The sequence below is a fragment of the Excalfactoria chinensis genome, chromosome 5, assembly GCF_039878825.1.
Source record: "Excalfactoria chinensis isolate bCotChi1 chromosome 5, bCotChi1.hap2, whole genome shotgun sequence".
Lineage (NCBI taxonomy): Eukaryota > Metazoa > Chordata > Aves > Galliformes > Phasianidae > Excalfactoria > Excalfactoria chinensis.
Genome location: NC_092829.1, coordinates 5,325,071 through 5,342,118, shown reverse-complemented (window position 1 = coordinate 5,342,118; position 17,048 = coordinate 5,325,071). Strand labels below are relative to the sequence as shown.

Sequence of the window (17,048 nt, the reverse complement as noted above, 5' to 3'; positions counted from 1 at the left end):
CAGGCAAAGTGAGATCCGAGAGGTCACCTGTACTCTCCACCTCTGCACCCAAAGATCTTGACACCAGGGGGGAAACACCACACTGTCAGCGTCACAGATGGAAAGCGATGTATGCAGCTGGCACGAGCAGAGCTAGAAACTGTGCTTGTGGTCTTCAAAAGCCTCATCTAGCATGTCACACAGCAAGCTCTCCGACCTGCAAAACCACAGGGCTCTAAGAGTACCCATGGAAGCAGCACGTACCTGACTGCAGAGGTGCAAACGTCAAGAAGAGCCAACTAACTGCTCATTTTGTGCAAGACAATCTCCCCTTCTTCATGCACCAGAACCCATCGATCTCTGTGACTACAAAACCTTGCTCTGAGTGCATTGCTGGGGGAAATAAAACAACCCGACGCCACAAACGCTGAGACAAACAACACGTCTCAGCGGCACGCCAGTCTTTAGAACTAAAGATCCCTTGATAGATATCTCCATATAAAGCTTAGACTGCATTACTGATCTCTAGTGAGGATATGGATAGGAGGGATTAATGACAGCAACTTTTGAAACCTGGATCCTAGCATGGGCTGTGACACCACAGAGAAGGCCACCGATGCTCTGACCATTCTTTCCATATTCTGAATTCATTTTTCCTTCCTCACCTGGCAGCTTCTTAGCACTGAAGCAATTACAGACTAACTTTTATGTCCAGCCAGCCCAGCATTAATCCACCGCATCTCCTTTCACGTTCCACGCTGCAAGATTATTAGCAACATGATTTGAGACAGAAGGAATGAAAACAAGCTGTCGGAAGGTGGTGTCATATAGGAGAAAAGCTACTTGAGCCATAGGGAAAGATGAAGGTTAGAAGCATTTTAGACTACACACTAATTCCTCTCCCATTGCCAGCCACGGCTCATTGGACTGTTTAACATCTGCTTGGTACAACACATCCCAGAACACCATGTAAGAGCAGTAGCAAATTTTGGCCACTTAACCAATCAGATATTTCTGAAGGTAGGAAAAGGAGTGCCAAGGCATGCACTCCCCCAGCATTCCTGAAGGTATGATGCTCACTTGTGGTGTCCAGATGCTGGATGCTCGTGTCTGTGCTCTAATCTCACGAGGTTTGGTGCTGAGAGTCATCACCAAGCCTTCGTGCAGCACGAAGAATGTTGGTTAGGATCCAGAATGCAGCTGACAACACCCAGAAAGGACATGCCATTGCCAACATTTGCTTTGCCAAGTTAGCTCATGCCTGTTTGTACAGTGGTTCCTCTTTGCATGCTTGCTTTTCTGTTTTAGTGGGGCTTTTTGTTTGTTTTGGGGGAGCAATAAAATATTTCTGCTCAGCAGCAGCTAAGAAAAGAGTGCATAGATGAGGTTCTGCATAGGGAGGGATCAGCTTGCGTATTCATACACAAAGCACTAGGAAAAAAAACCCAAGAGGCATGAAAATCCTGAGGCCAAACACTGCAATAAGAGACAGACAGTCGAAGACCAGGCAATTTTTGGCCCCATCGTGTCTGTGATTGCAGTTTTCCTCTTCTCCCTCATGGGAGAGGTGATCTCACCATGCACTTGTGACCATACAGTCATAGCTGTGACTCCAGCAAGAGAGTCAAGACGGGAAGGAACTAAAGAGCAACAGCCTCCAGCCTTCCCAAGGCTGCTGGGTGGGTGACAAGGTGTCGTATCACTGTGGGAAATGCTGACCCAGCCATCTGCCTCCATCTGAAGGAGGATGCACTTCTGCGTTTCGCGTGTGACTGCAGGCTGACAGGCAGCACGTTACCATCTAACAGCAGCACGCCGACGTGCATTTCCCTTTTTTAATATTTCTTTTTCTCTTTCCAAAGCGCGGTTTCAAGATGAGAAAGCATTGCTCAGTATGACCAAGATGCACTTTAGATTAAAGGAGATTAACAGAGGAGTAAAGAAGGGAAACCCAGAAAGGGTCCACAGAGGAAAAGGTCGGAACGTGGCTTGAGGAGTTGAACAAAACGTCAAATTACTGTTGACCACATCCCCACCTTTAGTTTAACATCGCCTGGATTTAATGATGTCTCCAAAGCTGCAGACAGATGTTGCTTCTCCAAATAGAGTTTTTGCTGGGGACCACTGCAAGACCAAGCACGTGGCAAACCTAGCTGAGCAAAGAACAGCACAGGCTCTATTAGGAGACCATGCTACTTAAAACAATTGCCGTCATATTCTTCCTCTAATAAATATTTTGATCCTTTGTGAACAGAAGGCCTGGCATTTTATCTGGGCCACAGTCAGTGATCCATGTGCTTTGTATTACAAATGCATGTGCTTTTAACACCAGCCCAATAGATAATACATTTAAAAGTAGAAATTCCTCTCTGGAGAAAAGCATTTCCTCACCTGAGTGGCACAGCTAATACGGACCTCATGCTCCTCTTCCCACTGACAGGAAGCCCTTACTGAGAGGGAACACCCTACCTTAATTCCCAAAGTACAATCATATTCATTCCAGGAAAAGCCACATCAATTTTAGTCTTACAGCTTTAACCAGAGAGCTTTCACCAGCTGAGGACAGAAATTCCCCAGACAGCATTTATATCCTTTCAAAGTAAAATCAAATAACTTCCTTTCCTTATGGTTTACTAAGCTCTAATGCTGAGAAGCCAAACAGTTCCACTTGTCTTTACAAGCAGCGTGTCTGGTAAAAATCCTGGGAGAAAAGAAAATGAAAGATATAGTCCTTCTAATGACTGCCATACAGCCAACCAAGTGAACCATTACAAACAAAATTCTCTACAAAAGGGAATACCTAATGCTATTCAGTTAGCATGCACAGTATCAAAGAGCCATAGATAAGATGACAGAACCATACACAGTATGGGACGTTACCACACGCAGTAATACAACACAGCAGAGTGGGTTCAGGTATGGAGATACAAAGTCTGAACGTGCAATGACCTGCTGGAAAATCTCTAGTGAGAGGTGGAAAGATTTGGTGCTCTTCTAACACCTACACGTCCTGACTGGGGCTCTGAAGCGGCCACAACACTGTCTATTGTAGAGCACTGTTCCTGTGGAAACAGTTGATAAATATACTTTTAAGGAAAGAGGTAAAAATAAGCACAATAGGAGATGTTGTCAACTATCTATTTACTGGAGACCTAAATGTAGATCTATACGTAAACGTAGATAACAGCTATAAACAAAATGCTCCTGCTCTTATTGTCGGCAGTCAATGACATTACCAGGCACAGATGCAGACTATTTTAGCACAGCTGAAGTAATAAAAAGAAAACACAAACTTCTCTGCAAAAAAAATATTCCAAACATCCTTAATTTCTAATATAAGTGGGCTGCTTCAGGCAGTCTAGGAATTGAGATGCAAAACTTAGGATGAGAAAACATTGAGGATCTTTTCTGTGGTCAACGAGATTCCTTTACAGTCTTTCAGAGCTAGAGCATGGGGACACCAAGGGTTAAAACCAGCAAGTCTCAGCCTTTGCTCCCCCTATTTTCATGTCCAAAACAGGAACAGGAGCTCCCAAAGTCTTAGGAAAAACCAGAAGTGGTGCTGCTTCAACAGAGTGAGTACTGCATGCCCGACTGAAGCAACTCTCTCTGGAGTAAGCTTCTTTATATATAGAAATAAATCCACTGACCTTGTATTAATCACAATAGCTCTTTCTCAATGCAAAGGGAAATGACAAACTTACACGGACACACCAGATGCCTCCTGAGGTCACTTCCACAAAAGCTAAAACACGCAACAACTTGAATGATCTTTCCTTCTTTTGGAAGAAAACTGCCCAGAGCCTGCAGTTTAATTCTTGACAACAGAGTAACTCAAACTCTAAGGTTCTTCTAAAACTTCTGAACTTCTACAGTTCTTAACTCTAAGACTTTCGCCCTTGGAAGCAGAGACTAGAGAGCCAAAAGGATTTCTCCTAGACAGACACAGTGCTAAGTGGGAACTGAAGTGAATATGTGCCTCTGAGCACACACATGTATGCAGGCACTTCTACACCACGAGCATCAATGCCCTGCACTCCTGCAGGGGTGCAGCAAGATGGCCATTTTATACCAACAACTAATTAACCAAGCTCTTCAGTAGACATTAGAGGGGAAAAGTCATTTCGGTATCAACTAGAGATTACCATCCCCAGCCCCCCTTTTCCTCCGGACGTCAGCACCCTGCTGCACAGGCAGCAGAATGGACTCTGCTTTCGCATGTCTCCAAAACCACAGCTCACAGCCCACTGCATCAGCTCACTCTGCTTGTTTGACACTTCCTTTACCAGGCTGGGCTGTGAAGTTGGGTGAGCAAGAAGCAACAACATGAGCAGAAAGCACTCCACTTCTCCTGAGGCAGAAGAGGACAAAACCCCACTGGGCACCTTCTTACAACTGCCCTGTGCAAGCTGCCAGAGCTCTTGAGGCACAGCCCTGCTGGAAAAGGGGCTCTATCGTGATTGAATGCAAAACTCATTCCGAGTCTGGGTGTTTTTTGTAAGCTTTCACCCAGATGAGAACGGTTTCATCATTAGCTAGCACACAAATATGTTCTGCCTACAAGGGGCTGACAGCCTTTCTGTACGTCTGACATAGCCTGCATTGTTGTTTTATTCCTGAGCCTAATTCCAGAATAAGTTTGCTCTCTGTTTCAACACTATCACTGCAAGACCACAATAGTCCCTAAGGATGTGGACATCAGTAACAGCACATCACAATAAACGCAGGGTCCCACTGTCCTTCAAGTAAAGCTGGAGACCTTGGCCACAATCTCCACAGGTCCTCGACTTTCAAAACAAATCACACTGTACCTATAGCCACACTGTCCATTTCTTTTTTTCCATATTATACCTTCTTGCTTCCAAATGGAAAGGACATGCTGGCTAGCATGGCTCTGCAATACAATCAGGATAACATGGCACTCCTGGGCTCACACCACAACTGCTAAGCAACAGTTTGCAAAGGAAGGTGAAGCACGTTTCTTCACAGAATCAAGAAGATGGGAGAGAATTTCTCTTACCTTTATTGGCAAGACAGGCTAAATGTTCCCTTGCATAATTATTGGAAAATGTGGTCAGAATGAGTTATTCTTGTTAGGTACTGATGGGCCATATTCATGGGGCTGGATGGCTTATCTTAGCCTAGATGCGTTTCTAAACAGCTTTGCTCCAAGCCAAGAACAGTACAAGCTTGTTGCTTCCACTGTAGCTACTAAACCTTCACAAATACATCTCACTACTTTAAGAAGACCTAAGAAGACAGCATTTTTTCATAGGGCAGATGTGTGAGCTGCCACATCATGAATTCCCTCCACAAACAACAGGCTGACAGTTTTAAGGAAGGAAACTCATTGGAAACGAGCCTAAAACCAGTAACCACTAAGTCACCCCCCTCACAAGCCCGTCTTGTGAACAACTGCTTCAGGAACGTGCAAAGCTCCTACATTCTGATTTTTACTGTTATCTGCTTACTTTATAACAATGAGACGAGTTTAGGGGCCAATCTTGCAAAACGATGATAGTCAGCAGTGCTTCTAGGCAGCCCTGCTAGGAGGTGGCTGATGACCCCATGCATTTCACACCACTATGCATTTTGCCCTAGATAAAACCTACAGCACATTCCAACTTAGTTGCTTCAACAAGAAACCCCACCGTATAATAGGACCACACAGTGTTTTTTCACTTTTGCTTCCAAGCTTAGCAGCAAGCTGCCTCACAGAATAAATTCTCATTGAATATATTAATGCTAGATGCCTCAGTCTGTGAATGACCTGGATAATAAACTCATGGCACAGAAGCCAATTTCTTCTTCTTTCTCAGAGCTCTTTGAACACGTTGTGCTCAGTAAATAATGTATAACCAGCCATCATAAATCTTAATATAACACAGGAAGAAGAGAAAAAGTATGCCCAGTTCTCCCAATTACGTTGGTGCAGAGCAGGCAGCGTGGTTCCATCGATGCTACTGGGAATCACTAATGCAAACATGGCAAACAAAAGCAGAGGAGAACACCAGGCTTCTGTTCTACTGAAATCCCACAAAAGACGCAGACAGACTTTTCATAAAGTAACACTTTGCAACAAATGAGAAAGGAGGACGATGGCTTTCACTCACTAATAAGTTATTTAGAATAGATGCCTGAAAGAAATGAGATACAGAGATTAACATGGCAGAGCCTGTAGCCCATTTCTGGCCTTCCCTCAACATAAGAAAGATCAGAGAGTTCCTTGAATTGGAAGAGACCTCAATGATCATCAAAAGCTCCAACCCCTGTGCCACATGCAGGGATATCAACCTCCATATCTAAAACTAGACCAGGCTGCCCAGGGTACCATCCAACCTGGCCTTGAACACCTTCAGGGACATTTTGCTATCTCTTCTCCAGATTTAAAACATTTAAATCCAATGAAAATTAAAGGAGATGAGACACAGGAAAGCAGTCAGTGAATCATTTCCCAGACTGAACTACATAGATCTTTTCTCCTCAGTCCTGGGTAAAATCTGGACAAGCTGTACGGCTTTGTTTGCAAAGGGAAATAAATGCAGGACAAAGCAGAAATTCAAACAGGATGAGCTAGTCCTTTACCAGTCGTTCTTGAATCTAGGAGGTCATCCTCATTCTGAATCAACTCAACGTAGAAATGAATATATTTGATATAGAAGCAGCATATTGATTAGTAGACAAGCCGACTTTAATACTATCAAAGACAGCAGATTGTTGCAACTGTTCTGTCAGATCAAAGCTCTCAGGAGTGCAGTCATCCCATGCCCATTTTCATGGGCCTAGTAAAACTGTCACCCACCTTCCAGCTCAGGCTGCAGAGCCAGCCAGCTCCAGAGACCTGACACAATCCCAAATGATCCTTCTGATAGTGTCCTTCTCTGTTTCATACCTACAGCACTCAGCACAGATATGAGCGGTTCTTAGTTGAACCTAATGAATGTCTGCAAATATTTCCCATCCGAAAGCAACAGAAAAAAGATTTGCAAACTAAGACTCTATTCGCTACTGTAGAAAGTCTAAGACACAAAAGTAAATGGAGACGTATTATATGAACAGTTAAATTTACAAGTGACATCTTGCTTACACGGCAGGATAAAACTGAATCTACTCAAGAGAGAAACACAAAGTGCAGCACTAGGCCAAAATGGAGACTAATGACAAACCACCAAGAAGAAAACAAACAAGCGAAGGAAAAACAGAAACCACAGAACAGGCCAGAGAGAGGGCTACAAATCAGAAGTGCTACAGGAAGGGATGAGCTGCAATTTCAGATGAAATCAGACCAGCTGGCAGTGAAAATCCTACCCACGAGGGTGGCTGATGCTGAACACAGAAGAGATAGGCAAGAAAAGCAGTGTTCAGCAATGGAAATAGCATCTCAAATCTCTAGGCTCTTGGATGCAAGCTGTCAGGTTATCTATCAGTACCACTCTTACTATTAGCTGTGATGTTCTGCGATACAACAGACACACGTCCTGGTGCTCACATCCTGTCCCTCACTAGCCTGCATCAGAACGGTTAACAGGGCTTTGCTGATGTGCCAAGTGATTTTTGCACTGCACATCATTTTATCTTAAAGCAAATAAAATAAAAAGGCAGAGCAGACACGCAGCACTCATGTCCTGTATTGGACATATTTTCCTCCCCTTCCTTCCTTCGACAGAAACACACATTTTGCAAGGCGTTAAAAATAAATAAAAGGTCAAATGATTTCCACCGAGGCCTACGCCAGCATTGTCCTGCTGGTTAAAATAAAACGAAAATGAAATCTCCCTCTCCCACCTCACAAACTGCTGTCAGTTACCACCGCCCAACTTCTGCCCCTCTACCAGCACTCCTTCTCCTATCTGCTCAATGGGAGGAAACCTCCTGCAGAGCTGCCTCCCTACCGCTGACTCAAACACAGCTACCTAATGAAATTCCAAACTTAGGAAACTTAAGTCGCCGTATGCCAAGAGAAAGGTTTTATGTAATGTCATCTCCAGGTTCACGTTCCCCTCCCTTCTGCCAACAGTTTTTTGTGTGTTGGCAAAGCAGGTGGGTAGCTATACCTGCATACTTGTACTCTGGCATGAGCTGCATCAGCCCAAAGGGCAGGTCTGCACAGTGTAAAGGCACGCAGAAATGATTTGCACACAGTGTCAAGGGAGGTTAGCAGAAAAGCCAAACTCTTGTTGCAAACAGGTCCTGCATTTAGCCCTGCACTGGAGCTCACAGAGTTCTAGCTGGTGTTTATCTGTTTATACAGCAGTCCTCAGAGACACAACCTGTTTGCCACTGAGATCTGGAACACACCCACTGCACCCCCAGCTGCAGTGGATGCCGTGAGGTTTGCAGGCCTCCAGGCATCCTGAAGGCTAGGTGGGCCACTTAATGCCTCTGGCCTAGAGCAGCATGGGCACCCAAAGCCTCACAAAGGCAGTGAAAAAGCCATTTTTCCCATCACCCTGGGCCCAGCACAGATGCCCAAATTTTAACACAACTAAATTTGGCTTTTAACTCTTCACAGAACTGTGGAATCACAGAATCACAACGGTTGAAAATGACCTCCAAGATCCCCACCATGCCTGCTGCCCACATCCCTCAGTGCCACATCTCCATGGTTCTCGAGCACCTCCAGGGATGGTGAATCCCACTGGGCAGCTGTGCCAGCTCACTGCCTTTGGAAATAGCACAGGACAGTTTCCTCAGCAATTGACTCCAGTGAATGATCAGAACATTTCACGACGTCAAAGAATAAAAACAAAAAAGGCACTGCAGAAATTGATGTCATTTGTCTGGCTAACCCTAAGTGGCTGAGCAACATTAATGGGATGCTTCGGGAGGCACTTTGTTTTGGATGTGCATTTGCTATCTCTGATATAATTAGAAAAGAAGCCTTTCCCTCATAATCAGACGTGGCTTCTGGTACCAACTGAGGGCAATGACTTAGAAGAAGCTGATGGACTGCGGGGTGACTGCCCTCAGGACACCAAGCCAGGTGTTCCCCAGGGCTCCAGACTGGTTCACTACAGCCACACAGACAGCACAAGGGTGGAATAAGCAAACAAAAATAAAATTGCTCGCTGTCTCCAGAAGAAATGAAGCCCACAGGATGGTCTGACATGTCTTAACTGCATGCCTAAATAGAGGGAGATGTTGCAGGCAAGAAGGTGTGATGCCTGACACAGGATCCTTTACAAAAGCTGCCAGCAACATTTCTGCCTGTCTCCTCACCCCCTTCCCCTTCCCCCTATTGTTACATAAGAGATCCCTGTCTTCTTGATTGTATTAGCAAAGCACAATAGCTACAATCATCCTAAAACATCAAAGGAGCTCTAAAAGGCTGCAAAGGAAGGGTGGGAGTCTTATTCAGATATGCTTTCATATTGAATTACACTGTAAACCAGTTGACTTTTTAATGGCATTTCAATGGCTCCAACAGCCCCCTTGACAATATTTTCTGTGGAGGTTTACTGCCTATAAGCTCGGAGAGGCTGGGAACCAAGGTATTAGCTGGAAAATACTCAAAACAGAAAGCCCTGGACGGCCCGGATGAAACACATTTTAACAAAAAGACCTGTGGTCAAAGCTAAAAATAAAAAGCAAGCAAAGAGGCTGAGCTCCCCCCACCAGTGCAAGCAGCAGGGGCTGCACAGAAGCTTCCTGTGGTGCTCAGAGTGCTCATGCTGCAGTCTCAGCCTCGCTTCTCCACCTCCGCAAGCGGCCCTGCACCCACCCCATCACTAGCAAGGGCTCCAGCTAACAGTTCCAGAGAGCCTTGAGTGTTAGGATGGCATGAGCTCCCAGCCAGGAGAACAGGGCAGGAAGGCAGGCTCCTCTCTAGTGCTCCAAGAACTTCTCCCAGCTCCAGCCATGGCAGCAATAAGGACCTGGCTGAATGAAGGAGAGAACTTAAGCATCCTGCAGTATCCAACATGAATTAAGGGCATGAATGCCTGTCCCACAGACACTTGATCCTAGTGACTCCCATCACTGGAGGATCTCAAACAAGACGCCTGCACTCTCCAAGGATTCTCACAGCTGTCAGACAGGTCTTTTCCTAGGAAGGACCTTGTCAATGGGAGAAATAAAGCAGTAGCTCTTCTCAACCTCTGATGCTGAAAGAGCGCAGCAAGCACGCAGCCTATCACAATACAATCAGCTTTACTCTTTCTCAGCTGCCTCGATCAGCAAAGCTGCTAACACAAGCCAGGATTATATAAGCACCTGACAAACAGCAACCCTTTTTGTTTCTTTATACTCTGCAATTTTCTGTTTCAGGCTGCAAGGTGTGTTCAGGTAGCCCGGTGTTCTGAGCGGTTTGCCCATACACACAGAGTACAGCTATCTGCCAAAAGAAAGAGACGAGATGAAATCCTGATAGCTTTCAAGAATTACCTTCTTGCAATGGGCTGCTCCCATTCAACAGCGTAACTGCCTATGGGTAATAGCAATTACAGAGACAGCTTAAGACTTCACACAAAAAGGGGATGGAGCTTACTTTACTGAAGCCCATTTTGCTATTTATGTGCAGCACAACTGTCAGATCTCCACTGTGTGCATGGAAACGGGAAATCACACAAACAAAACGCTGCTGCTCTTTGTACTTGTGGATGGATGGATTTATGCCATCTCTGCAGGATGCTGTCCATCCCACTGATGAGCACAGGCTGACACAGACAGGTAAGAAGCACAATCCTCTTTCTGAACTCAGACAGCCTCCATTTGACAGCAGCCACATCATTCTCTTCAAATCTCCACTTCAAGCAAGCCCTCAGAAAATTCAGAGACCACGTACATCACAAAACACTCCATCAATGACTATAAAATACTTTGGCTTCCTGATGCCATTTGTGTCCACTTAGAGAACAGTGCAGCAGAGGGGGAGCTGCAAACCCTGTAACATTTGGCCCACCACAACCTGGCACCATGGCCTGGTCATGGTGATCATGGGAAGAAGTCCTGTTCTCCTTTAACTCTTCAACACCATGTTCTATCAATACGCCTGCATATAAATGAAAGGGTAAAACACTATTCTTTCTGCCTTAAGAAAGGAAAAAATCACAGGAAAGAGTACAGCCGAAGGAGTTTAGGTTAAGCAATGTATGGGGATTATTTGTTTTAATCTCTTCCTGCAAACAAATCTAGCAGCTCTCACAGGAGCACATGGGAACAAACTCATCAGGAAGTCGCAATTGGCTCATTAATCTAATAGTCCATCTGTTATCTAATTTCCTTCAGTATACTGTGATAATTTGCTATTTCAAGATTGAGTCACAGAAGGTTTAATTTTAACTCCCCGTTCAAGTGCTAGAAATTACACATCTACCCACAGAGCAACCATATTTACAGTCATAATTAAATCATTCCCAATGCCGTTCAGTATCTTTTGTACACAGTGCCTCTCTAAGCTCAAAAGCGAGTTCAGCTACTACGTAAACCTCATAGGAATAACTCTGCATATTGTAAACCTCTCTTTCAATTACAACTCAGTACTGCCAATGATCTGTTGTCTCACTGGTGTTTCCTACACTGTACTTGGAGACAGTTAAAACAGGAGAAATTACCTTCTAAAGGAGTGAAAAGATCTTCATTGCACGCAACATGAAATAAATGCTTGGAAAAGAGAGGTTGAACTCCTGCTTTAAATCATGACTTCACCGCTCACAGAGAGCAACCAGCTGAATTCTCTACTACTTTGCACCTGGCAGGGTCATGTGCACCTGTGTAAAATGCTACCATTCAGGTTTGCACCATTTCACACCCATTCATCCACAGGAAACCGCCTACCTGAAAAAGAAGGGTACCAGGGAGATGGCTGCTGGTTTCAGCTGCATCAAAGCCTGCTCAGGGAAGGACGGCATTTAGCTGACAGTATCCATAAAACCTACTGCTCTGTCATCTGACCGGTAAATGTAAAATAATGGGAAAGGGAGAGCAGGGTCTTGAAGCTAATAAGCTCCCATAGATTTGATTCACGTGAAGTTTGCCTAATGCATTTGACAACTAACATGAAAACAAAGCAAATATTCCGTGGTAATTTGTTTAAATAGGAAACCTTCAGGAAACGATCCAAATGGTGAGAAGAAAAAGGCAGTTTATAAACAGTCTCCAGAACATGGATTGTAATGCAAAGTATGACCACAGTCCCCTGTCCAGTACTGAGTGGGGTGACTCAAGCATTACCCAGGAGACGATTCATGCCCATGCACTGATTCATCTACATAAATGGTTGGGGTGACAATTGCAGTGATGTACCTGCAAGTCACCAGGGAAGCACCAAGGCCTCCTACACACCAATTCCTCCTACCTGCTGCTCTCCGACACTTCCTATAGCTCTATCAAAGAGGTGGTGACAAATGCTGTAACCAATCACTATCTTCCCCTATGGAAGAAACCCCACAGCGATCAACAGAAGAACAAGAGGGCTCACACCAAACTCAGGCAGTACATGAGCTGGGGGCCTGTCCCAGGTAGTTCCCAGCTGCCTCCTGCTCCCCTCTCCATTCCTCCAGCTGCCCTGAACTGCATGGTTGTATCAAAGCAAATGCATTTGGTGTTTACCTTGCAAAAAGTGAATGCAAACACTGCATTTCAAATCAAAACAGAACAGAAAAAAATAAAACACCAACATTCTTTTCTTCCCTCTCAGATTTCCTGTATTAGCAATTCAAACTTCTCACCAGCTCTGCTCTGCCTTCAGTTCCCTATCAGGATACCTAAACATCCCAGGATGCTCAATCCCCCGGGGTTTTCCTTATCACTGTTTCTCAACCGTTCTGTATTGACGGACTACGTAACTTTAGGGGGAGAGGGGAGGGAACCTAACTGCTCTCACAGTGATTTTTATGTGCAGCTAAGTACAAGCCAGGTTAAACTCTCACCAGTTTTCTCCTTGCTCCAATTTTTCCCTTCCTTGCCTATATCAGCATACACGCTTTTGTTTAGGGCTCGGAAGAAACTCAGCATGAGGGATTTCAGTGTGAGGATGTTACAAATCATCTACAGAATCTCTGTGGTGCCTTTCCTCGTGCCAGCAGCTTGTGGACCTTCTGCTCATACAGAGCAGCACTTCCTGTCCTTCAGACTGCACAAAACCCAGTGACAGCCTTGCCGGATTTATCAAGACATATTAAATTATCAGGGCAAGATGCTGTTCTCACTGTCATCATGCAATCCTGGCTGCACGCTATGCAGGAAGCTAACAGCATGTCAAAAGGGATGGGAGGAGAAAGGGACAGAAGGGAAACACCTGCTCACCCTGCCCTTTAAATCCAGCCCAGTTTTACGTTTTGGATGGCAACTGGAAGGACAGAAGCAGCACCAAATGAGAACTTAAAAGTGCTTGGCAGGCCATATACAGTCTATGTATACTATCTATGGGATGTGTGGACAGAAAGAAGCAGTGGACGTCTGGATGTGCGTGCATCTACATCACAGGCAGTGTTACTATAGGGATTTTGGTAGTGTAAATAAGGCCACCAACACACAACAGGGCTGCCCAAACCCACCACACTCAGGACTCAGCACACCAAGGGGCTATGGGCTCTCTCAACAGCAGATAGGAAACACTCCCAACAAATCAAACAGGAAGAAAACCCTCAAAACCACATCCCTATATCCTGAGTGTGTTCTTTTGCTCAGTCCCACAGGCATCTGCCCACACATAACCCTGTTTTATCACAAGTCACAGGGGGCAATTTCTTTCCAGCAGCACGACCTGGGAAATTCAGTATTGCACCCACTGGGCTAACCCCAAAGTACCTAAGAACACCAAAGAGAAACAAATGAATAAACAGCACCAATACAGGCCTATTAAGTGCTTTTGCAACTGGTACGTATTTCCCTGTAGTCACCCCAGAGATGGAGCTTCACACCTTAATCACAGGCAGCGGCTGAGAACTGAAAGCACCAGCACTGTCCCAGCCATACCGTGCAGATAGCGATCAGCTCTCTGCTGTCAGCTCTTCCTCCCTGTCTGTTTTATTGTGGTGGTTACCTGACCACCTGAGCTGAGTTTCCTGGTCTCTCAGTGCTAACACCTGTATTAACTTCAGCAATTCCAAGTTTCTTTCTGCCCAGAAAGAAGATATGTATTTATTTTGAACTTCATACTTACGAGCAAACCACAGCTTGAATCAACACATTCATTTCCTCCTGCTCTAAAAGGGCAAGAAACAAAGGCACAACTTTAGAGCCTGTCCTACCCCTCTCACTCACTATTATGACTAAAACATAACTGAGTTCTCTGGGCTGGATATAAGCAATGTAGAAACAACCTAAAATTAACCTTAAGCGAAACCAGCAGTGTAGCAATGTACATAACATGCAGGGACGGGTCTTGCTGCTCTGCTAAAAAGACACACAGCAAACAACTGTGCAAACAGGTGTAGATCTCAGTACATCCATCCAAGCATGCATGCTTCCACGTCCCTGTATGCTCAGCAGGTGTACTTTGCTGCTACGTACGAGGCTCCTCAAGAGACTGCACAGCACTCAGCTGCAAAGCTGAGCTTTCACGCTATGACAGCTGAGACTCTGCGGTCCCCAAAGGCATCAGCTTCCAGCTCGCCACCACGTTTCTATCCCCTTCAGTCCAGCACCAACACAAGATGCACAACGGCACACCTGCACGCACACCACGCTACGTGCATCTGCAGCACAGGCGTGCAAGAACAAGCCCCGTTTTGCCTCCATTCATTCGCAGGAGCCCAGCTACTCACCCAACCCTCGAAGCTGTCGCTGGGACCCGCCGAGCGCAGGAGGTCCTGGAAGTGCAAGGTGCAGTTGGCCACGAAGTCATCGTAACCGATGGGGGTGTCGTGGAAGACGGACAGCTCGATCTGATGGCCGTCGGTCACCGTGGCGGAGAACTCCTCGTTGTACGTGGGCTTGTTGGTCTTCTGCTTGGTGCTGGTCTGCCCGACGCGCACCTGGTCCACGCTGACCGTCACGTAAGGATCCAGCAGCTGGTAACCCTTACGGAACAGCGAGTGGCGGAGCGACCAGCGGGTGGGCTGCAACCCCACCGCCTCACCGATCCGCACCTTCAAGTACCCGTTGAACTTCATGGCTCCGGACATGGCCACCCCCCGGGGGCGCCCAGGAGTCCGGAGAACAGCCGGAGCCGCGTCGCCTCCCGTCCCGCCTCGCCTGCTCAGGGGGCCGGGCGGCAGCTCAGCAGCCTCCCCCGGGCCATGCCGAGACCCCGCAGCCCCCGCCCCGCGCACCGCCCACCTCCCGCGGCTGCGAGTGGCCGCTCCGCCCGGCGCGGGGCTCCGCTCGGCTCTGCTCGGCGCGGACACCTGGAGCGTGGGACGGCGCCGGGCGGGGAGGAGCCGGCAGCCCGAGACGGGAGGGCGGGTCCGGGGTGGGAGGGTAAATACTTCACCGTGAGGGCGGTGAGGCGCTGGAACGGGTTGCTTGGAGAGCGGAGGGTGCCTCATCGCTGGAGGTGCCCAAGGCCATGGATGGGGCCCCTGGGCAGCCTGAGGTGGGAGGGAGGCAGCCAGCTAGCAAGCCTACAGCAGGGCTTACAAGTAGATGATCTCTAAGGTCCCGTCCACACAAAGATGTCCTAAGATTCTATGAAATACTGCATTTGCAAAGCACATAGAGCAAACGTAAAGAAGTGTTGCTTCTGCTGTTGCAAAGCGTACAGTTACAAGCCTGTCTTTTGGGATTAGCTGCACGTGATTAACATTTTTTGGCACTCTGCATGCGGGGTTTGTTTTGGGGTGGATCTCTTTCTGGTTTCTGCATGCAGTTAATAAAAGTCAGAATTAAATATGCTTAATTACATTCCTGATTTCAGAGCATGAAGCAGGTCGGGGAACTGTAATATCCTGCCTTCCTTCCACTGCTATTGCCCAGCACAGCCCACCTGCACCATGCTGTGAGCTTGGCAGCTGCAGGTGTGGTCACACAATGGTCCCACCTGGCTAAGAATACAAAGCGTGGCAGTGGGCATCCTGCTGGGTCCTATGAGGGCCATGAACCTCAGGCACTAAATAGACACGGGGGCAACTCTGCAGTGCCCTCAGCCGGGATTTTACTGAAGGAGAGACATAGACCTGTTGGAGCATATCTAGAGCAGGATGACAAAAGTGCTCCAAGGGATGGAACACCTCCCTTTGAGGACAGGCTGAGTGAGCTGGGGCTGTGCAGCCTTGAGAAGGGGTGAACTGAGCGTGGCCCCTCAGCTACTAACGGGCGGCTGTAAGAAAGAAGGGGGTGGATTCTTTAGCAGTATGATTTCAAAGTAAAAGAAGGAAGATTTAGATTGGATATAAGGAAAATGTTTTTCATGGTAAGGGTAGAGCAGCACTGGCACAGGTTGCCCAGAGAGGTGGTGGTGCCCCATCCCTGCAGACACCCAAGGTCAGGCTGGATGGGGCTCTGAGCACCTGATGGGGCTGTGGGTGTCCCTGCTCATTGCAGGGGAATTGGACCAGATGGCCTTGAAGGGTCCCTTCCAACTCTAATGGTTCTGTGACTCTATGAACTGCTTTCCTCGCTTCTCATTGCTCTGAATCCTCCTGGCTGCCCTTAGCCCAGCAAGCTCTTTTCCTGTAAATGAACTCCTTCCTCACAGCTGCTCTGTGCAACCAATACAGCTGCAGAGATAACATCCTTCTTCTTCTACCTTCTCATTTTGCTAAACTCATCACTGCTCCTCTCCTGTCTTGCTGCTGTCTTCCATATGTATTTCTTTTCAGTTTTATTTTATTTTACTTTACAATTCCAGACTATTGCTCTCCCCTCAGCTCTTCACCTTTCACATTCAGTGCAAATGATGGTTTCCCACCCTGTTTTTTCCTTGCCCTTTTCTCCTTCCAGACGTTTCACATTTCAGAGGAGACTCCTGTCTCCTCGGGACAGAGCAGGTGGAACAGGTTCGGTCATGGGATCATTCCTCACATGGAGGCAACAGTTCTGCCAGGAAGAATTGTAGATCCTTAAAATCAGACTCCTGATGTGTCTTTGTGAGGCTTTTAAGTTCCATGATCTGTGGCGATTAGCTAAAGATAAGCATTAAGAATTCTTCAGCTTGGTCGTGTCCAACCTTAGAAACTGCCCAACTG

General features: G+C 46.6%; 1 protein-coding gene across 1 annotated transcript in view; it reads right to left on the bottom strand.

Annotated features, from left to right (window-relative positions):
* PRKCH (protein kinase C eta) overlaps positions 1 to 15,129 on the bottom strand; it is a 100,676-nt gene extending 85,547 nt beyond the window's left edge. Inside the window, exon 1 of the mRNA XM_072337411.1 lies at positions 14,688 to 15,129. Within this exon, the coding sequence (XP_072193512.1) occupies positions 14,688 to 15,047 (360 nt within the window). The 5' untranslated portion in view covers positions 15,048 to 15,129. The remainder of the gene's footprint in view (positions 1 to 14,687) is intronic.
* Positions 15,130 to 17,048: the final 1,919 nt, after the last annotated feature.